The 18,164-nt window shown below is 37.7% G+C and overlaps 1 protein-coding gene across 1 annotated transcript; it reads right to left on the reverse strand.

Annotated features, from left to right (window-relative positions):
• Positions 1–6,094: 6,094 nt before the first annotated feature.
• On the reverse strand, positions 6,095–18,162 carry CCDC196 (coiled-coil domain containing 196). Its single transcript, XM_017892456.1, has 10 exons — positions 17,984–18,162; positions 17,731–17,883; positions 16,332–16,428; positions 15,547–15,597; positions 13,780–13,857; positions 13,495–13,578; positions 12,905–12,972; positions 12,405–12,562; positions 6,478–6,536; positions 6,095–6,292 (listed from the first exon to the last, which is right to left on the reverse strand). Exons 1-10 carry the CDS (start codon positions 18,031–18,033, stop codon positions 6,173–6,175), a joined length of 918 nt encoding a protein of 305 aa, XP_017747945.1. The 5' UTR covers positions 18,034–18,162; the 3' UTR covers positions 6,095–6,172.
• Positions 18,163–18,164: the final 2 nt, after the last annotated feature.

An 18,164-nucleotide genomic window follows, 5' to 3' on the forward strand; every position in this document is an offset into this window, starting at 1 on the left:
AGCCCACCCAGTTAACCCTTAGTTTTTCTGTAGTTAATCACAATTTCAATATAAGCAAGGCCAAATCTCATTGGGCTTTTCTGGGTCCAGACTCTCCTCTGTTTTTTCCACATGTGCATACCTATGATAGTTTAATTTATATAGTAGTCACAGTAAGAGATTGACAGCAATAACTGATAATAAAATAGTACAATTATAACAATTTACTGTAATAAAAGTTATGTTAATGTGGTCTCTCTGTCTCTCAGAATATCTTATTGTATTGTACTCAACTATTTTCAGACCAGAATTAGTTACAGCAATCCTAGGGGAAAAAATACAATGCCTAATTCAGCTAGTTTAAAGGTCATCTTGACCATAATCTTTCTTTCTTTGGGGAAAAAAATACATTTAAAGCAACCTCACCCTCACCATTTTTTAAATGGTAAAACACACATACATAAAATTTGCCATTTTAACCATTAAAATGTATATAATTCAGTAGCATGTAGTATACAGTAGTCCTCCCTTATCTGCAGTTTTGCTTTTCTTGGTTTCAGTTACTCTGTTTGCCTGAAGTCCACAATTGGAAACCCAGATGTCTGATGACATACTTGGTTGCAAGCAACTGATCCTAGTTGAAGCCAAAAGAAATTCATTGGCTCATGCAGCTGACAAGTCTGGACTTGCATAGCTTCAGAGTTGGCTAGATTCAGGGCCTGAAACTATGTTATCAGGATGTCACTTTGAGCTATGCTTTCTTCTTTGTTAACTTCATTTTCACCTTGGCTCTTCCTACATTGCAACAAAGATGGCACTGGCTTCGCTAGGCTGTGTGTGTGTGTGTGTGTGTGTGTGTGTGTGTGTGTACACACACAAATATATATACATATTTTTTTAAGAGAGACAGGGTCTCTCTGTGTTGCCCAGGCTGGTCTCAAGCTCCTCACCTCAAGATATCCTCCTGCTTCAGCCTCCCAGGTAGCTGTGATTACAGATGCGAGCCACAGCATCTGGCTCTAGGGTATTATTTAGATCAGTACCCCATTATAGTAAATATTTCGTATATTTAAAATTTTTATTCTGGAAATTTGAATGTATGTAACCTACTGTATTAGTCCGTTTTCATGCTGCTGATAAAGAGATACCTGAGACTGGGCAATTTACAAAGGAAGGAAGTTTAATAGAGAACTCACAGTTCCACGTGGCTAGGGAAGCCTCACAATCATGGTGGAAGGCAAGGAGGAGCAAGTCACATCTTACGTGGATGGCAGCAGGCAAAGAGAGAATGAGGAAGACACAAAAGCAGAAGCCCCTGTTAAAACCATCAGATCTCATGAGACTTATTCACTACCACGAGAACAGTATGAGGGAAACTACCCTCATGATTCAACTATCTCCCCTGGGTCCCTCCCACAACACCTTGGAATTATGGGAGTACAATTCAAGATGAGATTTGGGTGGGGACACAACACAGAGCCAAACTATATCACCTATATATGCAAAAGCTCCATAAAGTCCTCAATTTTTAAGAATGTAAAAGATCCCAGGAACCAAAACTGAAAATCATAGATTTACGTCATGTGCCAATCCACAAAGCACCTATAAAGCAAATTCCAAACTCCTCTCTCTCCCTTATATCATAGAGGTTATTCTTTCCTGCGCACTCCACTTTATATACCTTTAAATCTGCCTACATAGTCACATATTAATATTCAGAAGGTAGAGAAATTCTTCCTAGGTATGTACTGACAATTTACAAATGTACAATGTTTCCACTTATGTATGTGGCTGTGTATCTGATAAGAAAACCAGAAAGGAAAAAATTTGATTTCTAAAGAAAGCACTAATTTTTCTCCCTCCTGAAAAAAACAAAAACAAAAAAAAAAAGGTACACCATAGAAGAGAAGGGCAGTATTTTCTAGAGGAGGGAAAGATATTTAGATGTGGGAAAAGAAAATGAGATTTACTAAATCGGAAAGTAATATTAATTGCCCCAGAAGCTATTTGATTTCTTAAAAGGGCTCTGTCTGCAATGCCTTCAGTTTTAGGGTTCAGTATATATGTCAAGAAAAGATAGTTTCAAGCTTAAAACTGACATGGGTTGACTTCAAATGGACCTTTTGAAAATCAAAAGCATCGTGCTTTTCTACCGTTGTTCATTGGTTTCCATTTAACTAAAATTTATCTTAAAACCCAGTGTCCCCAGAAAAATATTTTTCCTTCAAATGTACAAAATAAAATTATTTTGTTAACCTAAGTAATCTCATTTTCCCCAGGTTGACTATTAATTGGGGGAAATACAGTTTCTAGGAATGTTTATATCATGTTTTATACTTAAAATGAACCTTAAGTAAGTTTTCATGTTAGGAATCATAAGTGAATTTGTGAAAGAAGTAGAGAAGATGGATTTTTTAGTTGGCCTGAAAATTCTCAATTTTACCATGTAATAATTATATGTCTATCTGCCTATGCATCTCCTGCCATGAATTGATTGGTTGCAGAGCAAGCCTCCCTTTCCAGCACGGGACCTTGTTCTCTTCCCATTTCCTAATATTTGTTGACTAAGTACAGTACATATGAAGCAATAGGGACTTTGAATTGGTAGCAATGCAGGCTCCTTCCAAGGTGCCAGAGGGACCAATAGAGATTTTACTTGGTGCACAACAGATTACAGAAGCCTCTACCAATAAAAAGAGAGACATCTAAGGTGGTCATTGTTCGCATAAACAACACTAAAACTAGATTTTCTGGCTGGATCTATGAGTATAAGGCAAAATGTTGTGCATTGTCGCTTCCCCTCTTTGATTATTGTAATTCTAGACTAAAGATGAAAATATCAAGCTGTTGTTGGCCTTATTTCATTTAGGAAAGAAGTGTGACAAACATTACTAATCACTTTCTGGCAATGCAGAAAGGCAACTTTTTGGGGTAGAATGTTAGCCAATATCCTCTGCATAGCTAGAAAATCAAGATAAAATAAATGAAATAAGCTACAAAAATAGTCTACCCAAAGTTTTGATTTGTAAATGTATTGCCGGTGATACAGGTTTTTCCTCAATTGACCTTGAACTTGAAAAGTATTGCCCATATGGGGTTAAGGTTATCAGAGATTTTATTCTCAGAGGAATATAATTAGAATATTATGAGTATAACTAAAACGATAACAATGATGTTTCAATCCCAAGTACTTTTTGATTACTAGTTCAGTTTACTATAAATTGATTTAGAGATCGGAATACCCTAAATATAGACCTATTCCCACCAAATTGTAAGGTATAGCCCTCTCTGTAATTTAATATTGGATGTATCAGTTAATCTCTAGGGAGTTTAAGTTGCTTGAATAACTCTCTGACCTTTTGAATAAGTTGACCATATGAATTTGTCTGTACTCACAAAACTGAGATCCATTTCCTGGATTCACTGAAATGCAGACACTCATGAGGAGTCACCCAATCTAACTGATAACTTTATGCTGCCCTTATGAAAGTCAGAATCCAATATGAAGTCCTAAAGACAAAGTAGGATAACAGGCTATCCCAGTTTTGTGTTTTGAAAAAATTGAAAGGTTTGGAACATTTGAGGGAAAGATGTTAAGCCTGACTAATAATGAACATAGAATGTAAATACTTTGACAATGGCAAATAATTCACTTTTTAAGAAGTTACAACCTCAGCTACCAAGTAAACTACTTTATTCCATGCGTTAGTTAAAAAAAAAAAAAAGGGCCGGGCGCGGTGGGCTCAGCCTGTATCCAGCACCTTTGGGAGGCCGAGACGGGCAAGATCACGAGGTCAGGAGGATCGAACCATCCTGTGCGCTAACAACGGTGAAACCCCGGTCTCTACTAAAAAATTACAAAACAATTTAGGCCGGGCGAGGTGGGGGGACCTGTAGTCCCAGCTACTCGGAGAGGCTGAGGCAGTGAGAATGGTTGAACCGGGAGGTGGAGCTGCATGAGCTGAGATCTGGCCACCACAGCACTCCAGCCTGGCGGCAGAGCAAGACTCCCGTCTCAAAAAAAAAAGGAGGGGAGTCATATACTAATCCAATCATTGTAGTGGTTAAAAAAAAAAAAAAAACCAATCAATTTTAAAAACATTCAAATTTGATGTCTCTTTTAATTTAATTTTAAAATGTGGGAATCTAAAGCCCTAAGGTTAAATGACTAGTTCAAGGTAATCAGTAGTACATTCAGATTTTATATTTTTATCTTTTGTTCTCATTGCTCTGTCTAATCCAATTGACTTGGAAAATCTCTCAGGACTGCCAGAATCTCCCAGGGACTAAATAAGTACAGTGATGGCTTTCTTGAAACAATATAAATTACATACTCTACTAACTCAGTTGGTAGAATATGAAACTAATCACCTCAGTGTTAAAGAGCCCATTATTTTTGTGGTTAGGAGAGGAAAGATACAAGTTAGATTGGAATATGAACTGGCAGTATTAATACCTGGGCTCCGGTAACCAGCTCTGGCCCCAATTAACTGAAGGAATTTAGACACCTTTTCAATGTATCTGAACTCCAGTTTCCTTTTTTGGAAAGCGAAGGAAACTTTATAGTTATTTAAAGTTCCTTCTAATGCCAAAATTCTGTGATTTCTTGTAAACCTTTTCCAGTGCAAAAGTACATTTAAAAAATTCATCTTTAAAATGCGTCTTTAAAGATTTAAATTGACTTTGAGAAAAAGAAGATTTTGAATTGGCTGGCTCACTTTGCTTATTACCAGAAAGTATGAGGGCTTCCTACAGATTATGAAGTGTTTTGTGACAAATCAACTCTTCTATACTGACATGAGATAGGAAATTAATGACAACTTAGAGGAGAAGAAAATATCTGAAGATCTCAGGAACTATGATATAATCCAGTGGTAATTTACACAAGGCAGGACATCAAGAGACCTGGGACTTGGAAATTAACTTTCTGTGGCCTTCTACATGTCATTTACTGAGCCTCTTTAAAATGCTAGGCACTGTGTTAGGCAGTCAAATGAAAAGATAACAAGAATGAATCCCGGATTTCAAAGAGCTCACGACCTGGTGAGGAAGGTAGCTGGATAAACCAATAATTGCAATAGAATTCATTTAGTGCTATGACAAAAGTAAGAGAGCCTAGCAACAAGTCTCAAACCTGATTGTACATTAGAATTTCCTGAGAAGCTTTTAAAGCATACGGATGCTTTTGCCCTATCGCTCAGTTACCTTAATTTAAATTATCTGGGGTGGGACCCAGTAGAATGCTATTTTTCAAAGCTCTTAAGGGGATTCCAGTACACAGCTAGTTAGTGGGATAGAAGGGCAGCACATTCAGTCCTTAAGACAAACAGGCAATGGTCATAGCTACAGGAGAGAAGTATCTTTTCACCTTGTGCATGGAGCTAATAGAACTCATGATACATGGGGAAAGAACTGTAAATATTAACAGTAATGTGGAGCTCAATGTGGAATGTATGAGAGAAGGGGTACATAGTGAAAAATGAGACGGAGAAGGTAGACAGGAGGCAGATCATTTATGGTCTGTGAAGGACCTTGGACTTCAGCAAGAAACCAGTTAGGGCAGTGACATGATCTCATTTATGTTTTATAAAAGATAGCTTCAGTGGTACTGTGCAAGACGAATTAGAGGGATTGGAAGCAGGGAAACCAATTAAGAGGCTATGGTAATCCAGGCAGGAAGGAGGGCCTGGGGGAAAAAACAAAAACAAACAAGGAAAAAACCACAGTGGTACTAGGAAGGTGGATGATACTCAAGGAATAGATAACAAGGAGGCAGAATCAACAGGGCATTTTGATGTTTTTGGTGAGAGAGTGAAAGAAGTCTGTGGTATGTAATTTTACTTATTTTTTGCCTACTTTTGCTCATTTCCCGGTGGTGGATCTGTCCACAATTACATACTTCAGAAGTGGAGGGGAGTTCCTTTTTATGGACTTAGTAAAAACATATTGTATAATGTGGTTGAAATGTGGTCACTTCAAATCCAAAAGCTATCAAAATAATCAGAGGCTGTTTACAATCCCTAAATGACTACATTCCATACACGTTTAAGGCCAAACGTCCAACATTTCCACCCAGATTGGTGGGGGAAGAGAGGGAAAACAGCACTAAAACAAAGGTTTGAGAGATTTTAATTAACACAAATGGCTGTGCCTAGTCTTTAAATCTGTCCAAAGCAAATGGAGTGAAAGCCTGCTAATTCTTCAGTGCTTCATCTGGCAGTGACCTCAGAAAAAAGAGCCTCCCTCCTGCATCATCAGGCTGACTTCCTTTAGTTCCTTGTTGTTCTGTGTAGATCTTTGCTCCCAGGATTCTCTAAGACAGGAAAAACAGAGGAAAAAGGACAGCTAAAATATTGAGTACCCTAGCACCCACTTTGCAAATCTCCTAAAATATTAAATTAGAATATATGTTAAGCAATGCATTCCAAAAATCTATACCCACTCTCTACTCAAGCCCTTAAGATGATTTTTTGTTTGTTTAAAGAAAGTAGTTCTCACCACTTGGTGTTCATTTCTGCCAGTAGTCACTCTGTCCATAGTTGTAGTGCCCATAGTACCTAAGGGAAAACATTAGGAAAATAAGAGCTTCTTTTGAGGAGGGGGAAAAAAAAAAGCAAAAAACTAGTTTTGTTTTGTTTTGTATCACTGTGGGTATTAGCATTGATGTGAATTTTCTGATTTTTTTTTTAAATAACTTTGTCAAACAATATTTAAGAAGTTAGAGTGGCAGACTATTTTTCTGTTTAGAGCTTATGTCCCACGGGGGAAAATTCATTTAAGAATTATATGCAAGTAAATGAAAAAGTGGAATAATAAGTTGTGTGTATATATACATACCCTCAGATAAACCAGATAGATGTATTTCACAAAAATGGTCAATTGTAGATAGTGGAGAGTCAACAAAAGATAAAGATGGGGGAAGAGAAAGAGGAAGCAGAGAGAATGGCGGGCATAGGGTGAGAAGGGGAAGGGAGGCAATGAAAAGGAGAAAAAGGGAGAATTATAGGGTGCTCAATAGGACCCATAGTGAGTCTGTTCTAAATTAGAGTTGCCAGACTTAAATATGGGACTCCCAGTTAAATTTGAATTTTAATATAAACACCAAATAATGTTTCATATATCTCATGAAATATTTGGGATACACATACTACAAATTATTTGGTGAAATTCAAATTTAATAGGGTATCCTTTTTTTATTTGCTAAATATGATAACACTTTCCTAGACATACTGCTGCACTCCTGAGTGGGTGATGCCCACAAATTATGGAATTTGTTGTCACCCATTAAAATAATATTAATAAGGGTACAGTTTATTTTGTCAAGCTTCAAAATTTATATTTAGGGAAAAAAAAGAATTTTTTCTCCCCCTGAATTTCTGTGAGGTCTTAAAGAAGTAAAAGAATGACTCAGTTTAGAAATTAACTTTATAACCTATTAATACCATAAACCTAACTTTGACATTCAAAAGGTTCATGTTGCCTCAAAGCTTAAAAAAGCCTGTACTTGAAAGCAACGGTACCACTTATCAAGGACCCGGATTTGAGCTAGCTGTGGTTTTCCGCCCCTGCCTTTCAGCATTTTAGCTTAACACTACTATTTTCCCTTCAGCAGCACCTGCTGAAGTGTAGTTCAGCCATCAGGAAGAAAAATACTAAAGTGAAGTAAAGGTTAAAGCCAGGAAGAATGACTTGCTTTCAGAACAGAAGGAGTTAGAGAGTAAATAAGGTTTCAAGAGTATTCATTTCCCACCTCGCTGGGCTTTCATCTGAATTTATAAGTGTAGCATAATACTCGCATCCAACCTTCAGGTTTTTCTCAGAAGACCTCAAGGAAATGCTAAGAGTTGGTGGGGATTGAGGGGAGGAGAGAAAAGCAAAGCTGTCAGAATCAAATGTCTTAACACAAGTTATATCATTGCTGAAGATAAACCTCTTCTTTAAACACCAGGAGATATGATGGGAAATTCAGTTGAATTTAGAGATTGCTTAGCGCCTGTGCTCTCTAAGATAGGTGACTGCCAAAGTCCACAAACTTGCTTTCTGGACTCTGTAGAAGTTAGGGAGGGCCTACAATACACCCTGAGTCAAATTATAATTTTACACTGGTGGGAAAGTAAATCCTTTCAAATGTCACCTGTCTCCAGAAAGATCAAAAGTAAAGACTTCACCGTAGGTGTAAACAGACTAAGCGATGCAGCATGCCAAAGAGATAACATGGATGATGGTAATGCCACATCCTGGGCATCAAGGGAATTCAAAAGTAGGGATTTGTTGATGTGTAACAAAATCAGTAATATTAGCACAGTATTGTATTTTGCCAGCTACACAGATCATACCACTGCAACTCAGCCAACCAGCACATAGGACAGTGGGAGGAGGAATTCTTGGCTAAGGGTACTGAGGTAAACCCTTCCTCTACTTGGAAATGCTTAGAACAGAAGAGCCTGTACCCTGGTTTACTGAGAGGTGTGTCCAAAATTATATTCTGCCCTTTCTCTAAGACAGGTTTGCACAATTCAATTCTTTTGAAACTAGAGAAGAAGGAACACTGTCCTATAACACTATTAAGTATACAAACTTCAAATAAACACTATCTTTTATTTTTCATTTTAGTGCCCCAATCACGTGATTTATCTGTGGTAGAAGGGAACACTATTCTACAAGGATTGTGGAGGAAGTGGGCAGTGACTTTTTTGAAATGGAGAGAACTGTAGTACAGGGAGTAAAATACTAGGTAAAAATTATGCAACAGAACACTGAGTTTAACATGGTCTAATCAAGGCTGCCAGTAATATACCTTGCTGCCAAAAGACTGTGTGATAAAACATCAAGAAATTTTTTCCTTTTTTCGTTTGATACATAAATGTGGCACCTTTTGTCCTGAGAGTAATAGAAGACGGATCTCTCCCACAGCATTTCATGGTGCCTGAATTACCACTCTGTGGACTTGAAGCCTGGATGTGGTTGGTGCCACCTACTGGGCTAAACACAGAATTACCAATCTCCTGCTCAACAAATTAACCTTAGGGAGTATGATTTTTTACTGGGAAGATTATACATTATAAACAGATAATAAATTTGGATTCAAATTATAGCGTTTAGATCTAGAAGAGGCATGAAGAGTCACATACTTCTACACATCCATTTTGTAGCATAATCTAGGGAATAAGGATTGAATATGGTGCCAGAAGCCTGGCTTCTCTGAGCCTGTTCCTTGTTCTATAATACCTTTCATAGAGTCACTGTGAGGGTTACACAAGATATTAAGTTGTCAACATACTCCATGTTAGTGTTGTTTGTATTTTTAAAAACTGAAATTAAATGACTTTCCCAAGTCATATGACTGGTGAGCCTCAGAGGAAGGCCTGCAACTCCTGTATCTCAGTCTAAATTCAGTGCTTTTTTCCTTAAATTACAATTTGCCAAAATTTGATGATGAGATGATTTTAGTTGGCAATTGGGATAAGTTTCAGTGTTGGAATGTGGCATTAAATACTATAAATCACAGTGAGAAAATTATTGCCTTTTCAATTATTTCAAACTTGATGGCATCAAGGAGAAAGTTGTAGTTTGGTGCTGGCTTTCTTTAAAATTCTCTATGTCTTTTTTTTTTTTGATACAAAGTCTTGCTCTGTCACCCAGGCTGGAGTGCAGTGGTGTGATCTCAGTTCACTGCAACCTCTGCCTCCCAGGTTCAAGCGATTCTCCTGCCTCAGCCTCCTGAGTATCTGGGACTACAGACATTTGCCACCACACCTGGCTAATTTTTTGTATTTTCTTGTAGAGATGGGGTTTCACCATGTTAACCAGAATGGTCTCCATCTCCTGACCTCATGATCCACCTGCCTTGGCCTCCCAAAGTGCTAGGATTACAGGCATGAACCACCGTGCCTGGCCAAAATTCTCTATGTCTTTCTAATCTCGCTTCCTAATGGAGATAAAATAGATCTCAGGCTTATGAATTTTTCTAGAACATTAAAATCTTGTTTTTTTTGTGTATTTATTATGAAGTTTGCCTTCTATTATGGAAAACTATATTGATTCTTCATTTAAAATAGTAATAAAAATTTTACTTTCAAGGAATGCATTTAGGAAACTAAATAAATCAACGTAAACAGCAAATAATAAATAATAGCCCCAGTGATACATAAAGTTGGAAAATACTACAACACCTACCATTAAGAAATTATTACTGTTGGTATTAACTTCTTTACATAATTACTTTTAAAATCCTTTATGAAGAGAATATTTGTCTTCTTTTCAATAATCAAATACTAGAGGTGAAAAAATAGGCCACCTAACCAAAATATAGGACTCCATTAGATTTCAAATCCACTTGGGCTCAAACAAGCCTATAGAGTTTGAATATGTGTGTTAGAAAATGAAACTGGCCCATAATTAGTGCTAAATGAATGCAGAATCAATATAACACACTGATCCATTGCCTGTGGCTACATTAATCTGTGGTAACTAAGCAGTATGGTACCCTATCATTTAATTCTCCAGGAACATAAAAGGAAAGCAGAGAAAAGAAGGTGTGAATCTGTGGCTGTTCCAATTCAAAGTTGATTCAATGTTTTACATGCAAGGGGAAAAAATATCTCCTGAAACAATCAAGTTGAATGGAACCCTTATTTACTAATTGAGACTTAATTTGATTCTGGAGCTAAAAAGCTTTTGGCTCTTTCCCCTATAGATCCCTTGAGATGACCTTCAGCTAATTTTGAATGAAGTAAAACAGGGACCTATCTGTCTTCCTCATAACCCTCTTCTCCTCTATCTTTTAAATTTGTATCTTAATGATTTAATACTGCTTCTGGTTGCATTCCAGGTTTTTTTCCAATTTTATGCTGTCCAATTCTTATTAGAACATAAGTTGAAAGAAAAATATGCATGGAATACTGCCTGAAGGATAGTCCAGTCTTCTAGTTTTCTAAAATTTACCTGTGGATCAAGCCAGACCAGAGAGTCTTATGTACCTGAATCAAATCATCTTCAGTCAATTCATCACTTAAAAAAAATTCAGATTAATATGTTTTTATCAGATTATGCCAAAGAACAGAGGAGAAACAACCTAGGAAATTTGGATTCTGAATTTATTTTGAAATATTGTTGAAGACATTGGCAACTATCATCACACAAACAATGTCCTGCCACCATTATATGGACCTGGAGGAGAAATTGCTCTCAGATTTCAACACCAGGAAAAACTGTTTCTCCTGAGCAATTAATTGGTTTGTTATTTCATGAGTTTTGCAAATCCATGTTTCTTTTTACTGGAAAATTCAGAACCAAATTTGTAGCCTACCTCTGCCAGCTGTACAGTACTCCCATTATGCATTCTTGTGTATTTGCCCAGCTTCAACTTATTTTCCCTTTTCTTTGATTTACTCATATATTTATTTAACCCTATGTGTTGACTGTGATTTTTATAAGCTGTTTAAGCCCTTTACAGAATAAGACTAAGAAATTAGAAACATACATACTGATACTAATAGAACATTGTCATCCCTTGGCCATGACTTCCCATTGCATATCCCTTTTAAAAAATGGAGTTCATATTCATAGATACTTGAAAATTTAAGAACCTTTTCCCTGTCCTCAGAGCCATCCTTATATTCTATTTTTTAATGAACTCTATTATTTTCTCTAATATTGCCATAAATTCTGTGGGGAAATCACTGAAACTCTCAGAGGGACAACTGGATGAAATTCACAACCATTGTCAGATGTCTGTCCCCTTGGCCTTCTGCTTTGAAGTAGCAGAGTCTATTCCAGCCAGATTAATAAGATCAAACAATTCTAATTCCTAGAAAAGGGGATGAGGTGGAAAGGAAACATTTTATTGAGTGCTAACTATGTATCAGCTACATATGCTAAGTATGTAATATATTACTTTATAAAGGAAAACAATTCTCCTAGAGAGAATATTTGCCTTAGTACATAAGCTTCTGAGTCATAAAAATCATGATAGGCCGGGCGCACTGGCTCACACCTGTAATCCCAGCACTTTGGGAGGTTGAATGTGGGTGGATCACGAGGTCAGGAGTTCAAGACCAGCCTGGCCAACATGGTGAAACCCCGTCTTTACTAAAAATACAAAAATTAGCTGGGCATGGTGTTGCATGCCTGTAAGCCCAGCTACTCGGGAGACTGAGGCAGGAGAATTGCTTGAACTGGGATGCAGGAGGCAGAGGTAGCAGTGAGCTGAGGTCGTGCCACTGTACTCCAGCCTGGGTAACAGAGCAAGACCCTGTCTCAAAATAAATAAAGAAATAAAAATAATGAAAAAAATTGGTACTGTACTACTAACATTTAACTTGCTATGTGCCAGGCATTATGTTGCTCACTTTACAAGTAAAGGTCTCCAATATAAAACAAACAAAACAAAACCTCAAACTGTGTACCTGGGATATTCTACCTACCTTGGGACCCAGGAAGATTTAAAAATGCTTGCATTGGCTCAAAATTCTGCTGCAAATACAGTGATAATTTCAGGTCATTGGCCTTCTGGTAGTTCTTCAAGGCTTCAATTCGCAGCTGAATCACTTTGCCATTAAAATCATTATGAAAAGAACATTTTCTAAAACTACACATATAAGATTGGCTTCTCTGAATCCATTGTTACCTGAATCCTCTTTACTCAGAAGTTAAAAAGTAATTCCATCATGCTCAGTCTTTAAAAGTTGGGTAGAAAGTATTTGTGATTTTTCCCCATTTAGAATAGAACAAAATCAAGAACATAGGAAGAAATACCATTTATTCCAATTTCAGAGATAGGTACCTTCAGCTATCTTTCTATGACACATTTGTTTTAGCAGGGCAATTGGTAATCTAGGATGTGGGGACTGGGCTTCACGATATGCAGCTAAAAGCCTTTGTATTATATGAATGAAATTGCATCCTATATCCAGCCTTGGAAGACCTTAGTACCTGAAGGATGTTGTTTTGTTCCTGATACTTGACCCATTCCATTTTCCTCTGTTGCTTTTCCTGGTGGAAGAAAGAGCCTCTGGGTGACAAAGTAAATTGAGATCAGAAATGAGTTTTCTCAATGTGCTGCAAAAGCCTTATAGCAAAATTATAGTGTCACAGATATACTATTAAATTGACTTTAACTGCACGATTCTATTAATTGGCCTCAACTGTACAAGCCACCCTCTAAAAGCCAAATGAATAGAGTTATTTTCTGTTGGTGAGTTGGTTATGGGAAGATGAGATACAAACATAATACCTGAAAAACTGAATACATTTTCAAAGACAAATGAACAGGAGTTCTGACATCATTTAGCTGTTGCAGAGTTATCATTGTTGTTATAGCTTCCCTCACTTTTTCCTAATATGATTTCCCAGAAACTTGTGATATCACTCTGACTCAAATATAGTAACACAGGGGAACCAAATCTATAAAAATTGGTCCAAGAGCACGCCATAGCTTAGGCAAATTACTGCAACATTAAAGTTTTCTAATTTACTAGTTCTAAAAGCCACTACCATTCAGAATGGCTGTACCACCTTCCTTATATCCTTCACTTTCTCTGAAAATGATTTCTCCAGTTCACTCTCAGTCTTCCTAGGTGATGAGGGGGATTTGGGAGCCTGGGATGAAAGAAGAGAGCTAAAGGAATAAGAAGTTCCAGGAAAGAAGTGCAATGTCTCAGCAGGTCATAAATCTAATTAACCCTAAAAACCCAGGTCCTACCTTTCTGCCTACCCAAATTAGCCCTGATTGTCAGCAGGCTGTTTCCAGCTGTGTGACATTGACAATCTTGAAATTTTAAGTATATGCAGTCCACTTGCCTTTCCATCCTGCAAGTCTGCCTTGTTTTTTATCTGTGGTGCTTTTTGTTGATCACTGAGTTCTTCTGCCTCGAATGTCTGTGGAAAGACATTTTGGCAAAGCTTTAAAGTAGTGAAAATTAAAGAGGGAAGTGGAAAACCAGTATGGGTCAAGGCTTTGGTTCCTGCCTGTCAGCAGCTTTTCAGGGCCTGGCATGAAAAGTGTACTACCAAAGGGAGGTCAGAATGTAGTGAGCCCTTCTTTCATTCGGTCCCTTGAGTGTACCTTATAGGAATGAAAACTATTAGCTGGACCCTTAGCCAGTCACTACTCTAAGCTACTTACTGCATTACTCTACTTGTTTTCCTTACTGTACTACATTACAGACATTCTCATTTAATCTTCACAGTTCTTTGAGGACCATTTTTGTTTCCATATTATAGATGAGAAAACTGAGACTTGGAGAGGTTATTTGTTTAGGGTCACACAGCTAGGAAAGTACAGTGTTGGAATTTGAACCAGATCTTTCTGATTCTGAAGCCTGTGTTCTTGGCCACTAGGCTTGCTGCTCTTCTCCATGTCTTCTTACTAAAATACGAGTAGCTAAAGTTGATCACGAGTTAAGTGTATGGATGTCCCTTTTGAGAGCTCTGTAGAAGCTGGATTTAGATAGAGGAATTGTGCTGGCACATTTCCTATTACAAGGACTCGAGAACCCAAGAACTAAAACTTCTGACAATTCATAGAACTAATTTGTAACTGCCCACAAGAACCTGGACCAGATCTCAATACGAGATGCAGGGCTTGGAGATATTCTGATTATTTGTGGAAAAGTGAGATGAAAAAAAAAAGACAGAGATCACACTATATACCTGTTTATATCACAAGACACAATCTACTCTTCTAGTTGCATAGTCTGTGAAGAAGCACTTGGGTCCCAAGGGATTAGTCTTGGACAAAGTCTTAGACAAGGAATAAAGGAATTCCCTGTCCCCTTCCCCCTACTCCCTGGCTCTGGTTTCCCAGCAAAAGGCCCTAATATTTTTATCTTAAACAATGCAGTGATTGTTGTAAAATTATAGAGGCATTAGAATTAGGTATTCATTTGTTTATTCATTCAACTTACATTTATCGATTCTCTACTATGTTCCAAGCATTGTGCTAGGAGCTATAGATTCGGACAAAGCAATCAAGATACTGAAGGAGCTTGAGAAGATACAGAAGAGGCAGGGAAACAAGAAACAATTAAAAAAGTAATACTACAATAATAATAATAATAATAATTTTATATTATAAACAGTGCTATTGAGCACATGAGCAGAGTTATATAATAGAAAAGAGGAGAAAGATGCCCTACTTTACATGGAGAAACAAGGATGGCCTCTCTAAGGAGATGACATTTAAGCTGAGACCTGAAGGATGAGAATGAGCCAACTATGAGAAAATAGCATTACAGGCAGTAGGGAAGACGAGCAAAATCCTTGAGATAGGAAAAGGCTTGGCATAGAAAGTTGCATAGAAAGCAAAGGAAGGACATCTATGAGAGGAAACTGAAGCGTGGGCAAGAGCCAGATTATGCCACAATTAGTGACTGTAAAGGTTTTTCATAAGAAGAGTAACATGCTTTGTTTTAAAAAGTTCACCTTGTCTAATGTGTAGAGAATGGATTGGAATGAGGCATGGTGGAAGCAAGGACATGAAACAATGAGATGGGGGCCAGAGGAAAGGGAGGTTCTTTGCATTGTGATCTGTAGGGCAATACTTTCAATAGATCTTTAGAGGCACACCTTGTTCCATAGCATCTCCATTTCCTTCTGAAGCATCTTGTTTTTCCTTTCCTGTTGGAGGGGGAAGAACCAAACAAACAGAAGCATGTATTTGTCCAGCCATTGAAGTGGGTTTGGAAGAAGTTACTAGATAATGGTGGGAAAGGGTCCAGGGACATAGTAAACCACAGAGGAAGGCAATGAATGGGTCTAACCCCAAATCCAGGAGCATAAGAGATGATGATGATGATGATGATGATGATGATTAAAAAAAAAATCCAAGTTATTTTTTAAGTAATAACTTTAATTGTAATAATTGTGAGATAATATCTATAGAAATGAGTTCCTAACACTTAAGATGTTCTTATATGACCATTTCTTGGGGGCTTAGACCACTAATTTTAATTTTAAGATCCTTTACATTGCTGATTAAAAGAAAATCTTACAAAATCCCATAGAGCAAACTATTTATTTTCTTTTACTTTGATAGGTATTTTTCTATTCTTTATAGCAGGTATTTTACTATTCTTTCTGAAACATGAAGAGTTAATATGGTCATATTCATTAACTCCCTAGATAAGTTTTTTAAAAGTCAAAGAATAGAATTTTTGCTAGCTAGTCCTGTTCTTCCCAACATTCCATCTGACTCCCTTTGGGTCACCCTGGACTTTCTAGATCAAGGAGATATGTGTGTTGGAGCATCAGATGCCAGAGATGAGTACTCTGTCTTTCTCTCCACATCTGACACTGCAATGGAATTGATCCCTATTCAGGAGGCTGTTGCTGGAGTACCTCCAACTTCTTACCAGGTTCTGTTTCATCTCCTCTGCTTCCTTAAGGAGCTCCATGACCGAGGATTCCTCACACCCCTTCCCTGCCATGATCTGCCTCATGATCTGAAGACTAGAAGAAAGAGAGACATCATATAACATACATACCTCCTTAAGGGTAATACAACCAGTCAGAAAGTACTCTACCATGAAAGTTAGATGGGGACTGAAATCTCAGGAGTTATGGAAGCCCTTCTGGTAATAGAAGATCTCTATAACTAAGATGTTTCCATTTCTAATTGACATTTGCCTATCTATGTGCTCTAGAATGAATTCTGTGCTCTTTAATGCTTAAAACTTAGGTCTCCAACAGCCAGGGAGAGTCCTTTCCACCCCTCGGAAGAATGTTGCATTGTGTGACTTTTGGGAGAAGGAGGGGTAATTCTACCCCCTTTTTAAGAAGAGGTTGAAGAACCTACTGTCTTCTAGGATAAATCCCAGAGTTATTTCCTAACCCATCTCTGTCCTCTGTCCACTTTCTCCCACCTCCAGCTTATTCATATAAGGACATTTGAGTCTATTGGGGAAGTCACTGATATGCTTTCGCAGCCCCAGAGAATGCAAGCCATTCAACTAGAACAAAGTCTGAATCAAAATCAAGTCTTTGTGAGAGAGAATATTCCTTAAAGGCGTAAATTATTTTATGTTTGTGTTCTTGTACTTTTTTCTCCCCAGTTCTAAGGAGAGAACACAATTCTAAGCCTTTGTGTTTCTTGCTCTGAGAGAAGTCTGTATTGCTGAGTTGTAAGCAGCTGGTGCTTGACCACAACTTTCTGCCTGGGTTTTGTTCTCCAAAAATATGAGTCCTTTAAGATGCTTATGATAAGGATGTAGAATAAAGGTAGACTCACTGAGGTGAGATGTTCTGAGACTAGAAAGGAAACAGTTTGTGGGTCTCAAGTACAGTGAGTGCTCTGGTAAAGAATTAAGACTTCAGCTGCCTAGTATATTTAGAGAGGCCGTGCCTTAATTCAGAGGGCTCCTAGGCTTAGAAAATACTGCCATTCCACTGCTTGGCATAGAAAAAGCAGAGTTATTTATTCTAAAGTGATCATGCACAAGAAAGCATCTTTGTAACCATGGTAAATAATGCTATTAAAGGCCTTTCACTACTTCTTGGATGGGTAGCCTGGGGAGGAAGAGTTATAACTAGCCCCATGAAATAAGGGCTGAGTCATGTTTAATTTACTAAAAGAAAATAAAGGATTTGTTGTCACCCTAACTTGGTAGTTACAAATTCTTTGCCTACTACAGCTGAATTTCCAAACCTTTTAGTAATTGACAAAACAACATTTGTAAGTAATTATTCCCAGTCCTATGGAGATTAAGTTCTCCAGCCTTTTTACTTCTAGGAATCCAGAGTAAGAGCCCATACCTCCTTTGTTTTTCCTCCAAGTTAGACATTAACTTTTGAAATAAGAGGTTGTTTTTATCTTCTAGAGGTTGGAGCATCTCTAGCAGTTCCTGCTTCCTTAGCATTAAGTCCTCATTTAATTCCTTCAAGTAGTTGTCATCTATTTTAGAATTTCTGTGGGAAGAGGCACAATAATATCTGCCTTTAGCCTGGGTTGAGAGAGAGAAAGAGAGAGACCCTCTTTTCTATTTAGCATCTTCCATCAAAGACTCACCTTATTTTTGAGGGCAGGTAAGATCCTGGAGAGTTTGCACCACTTGTCATCTTGAAGGGTAACTTCTAAGAATAAAGAGGCCTTCCTGAAAATATGTGCCTGTTTTCCTATCCAGTTAAGTCGTCATTTTTGTGCTGCTGTTCTTGAAACTCCTGCTGCAGTGGACTGATCTTAGCTACAG

Source organism: Rhinopithecus bieti, unplaced genomic scaffold (genome assembly GCF_001698545.2).
Source record: "Rhinopithecus bieti isolate Rb0 unplaced genomic scaffold, ASM169854v2 scaffold_20892, whole genome shotgun sequence".
NCBI lineage: Eukaryota > Metazoa > Chordata > Mammalia > Primates > Cercopithecidae > Rhinopithecus > Rhinopithecus bieti.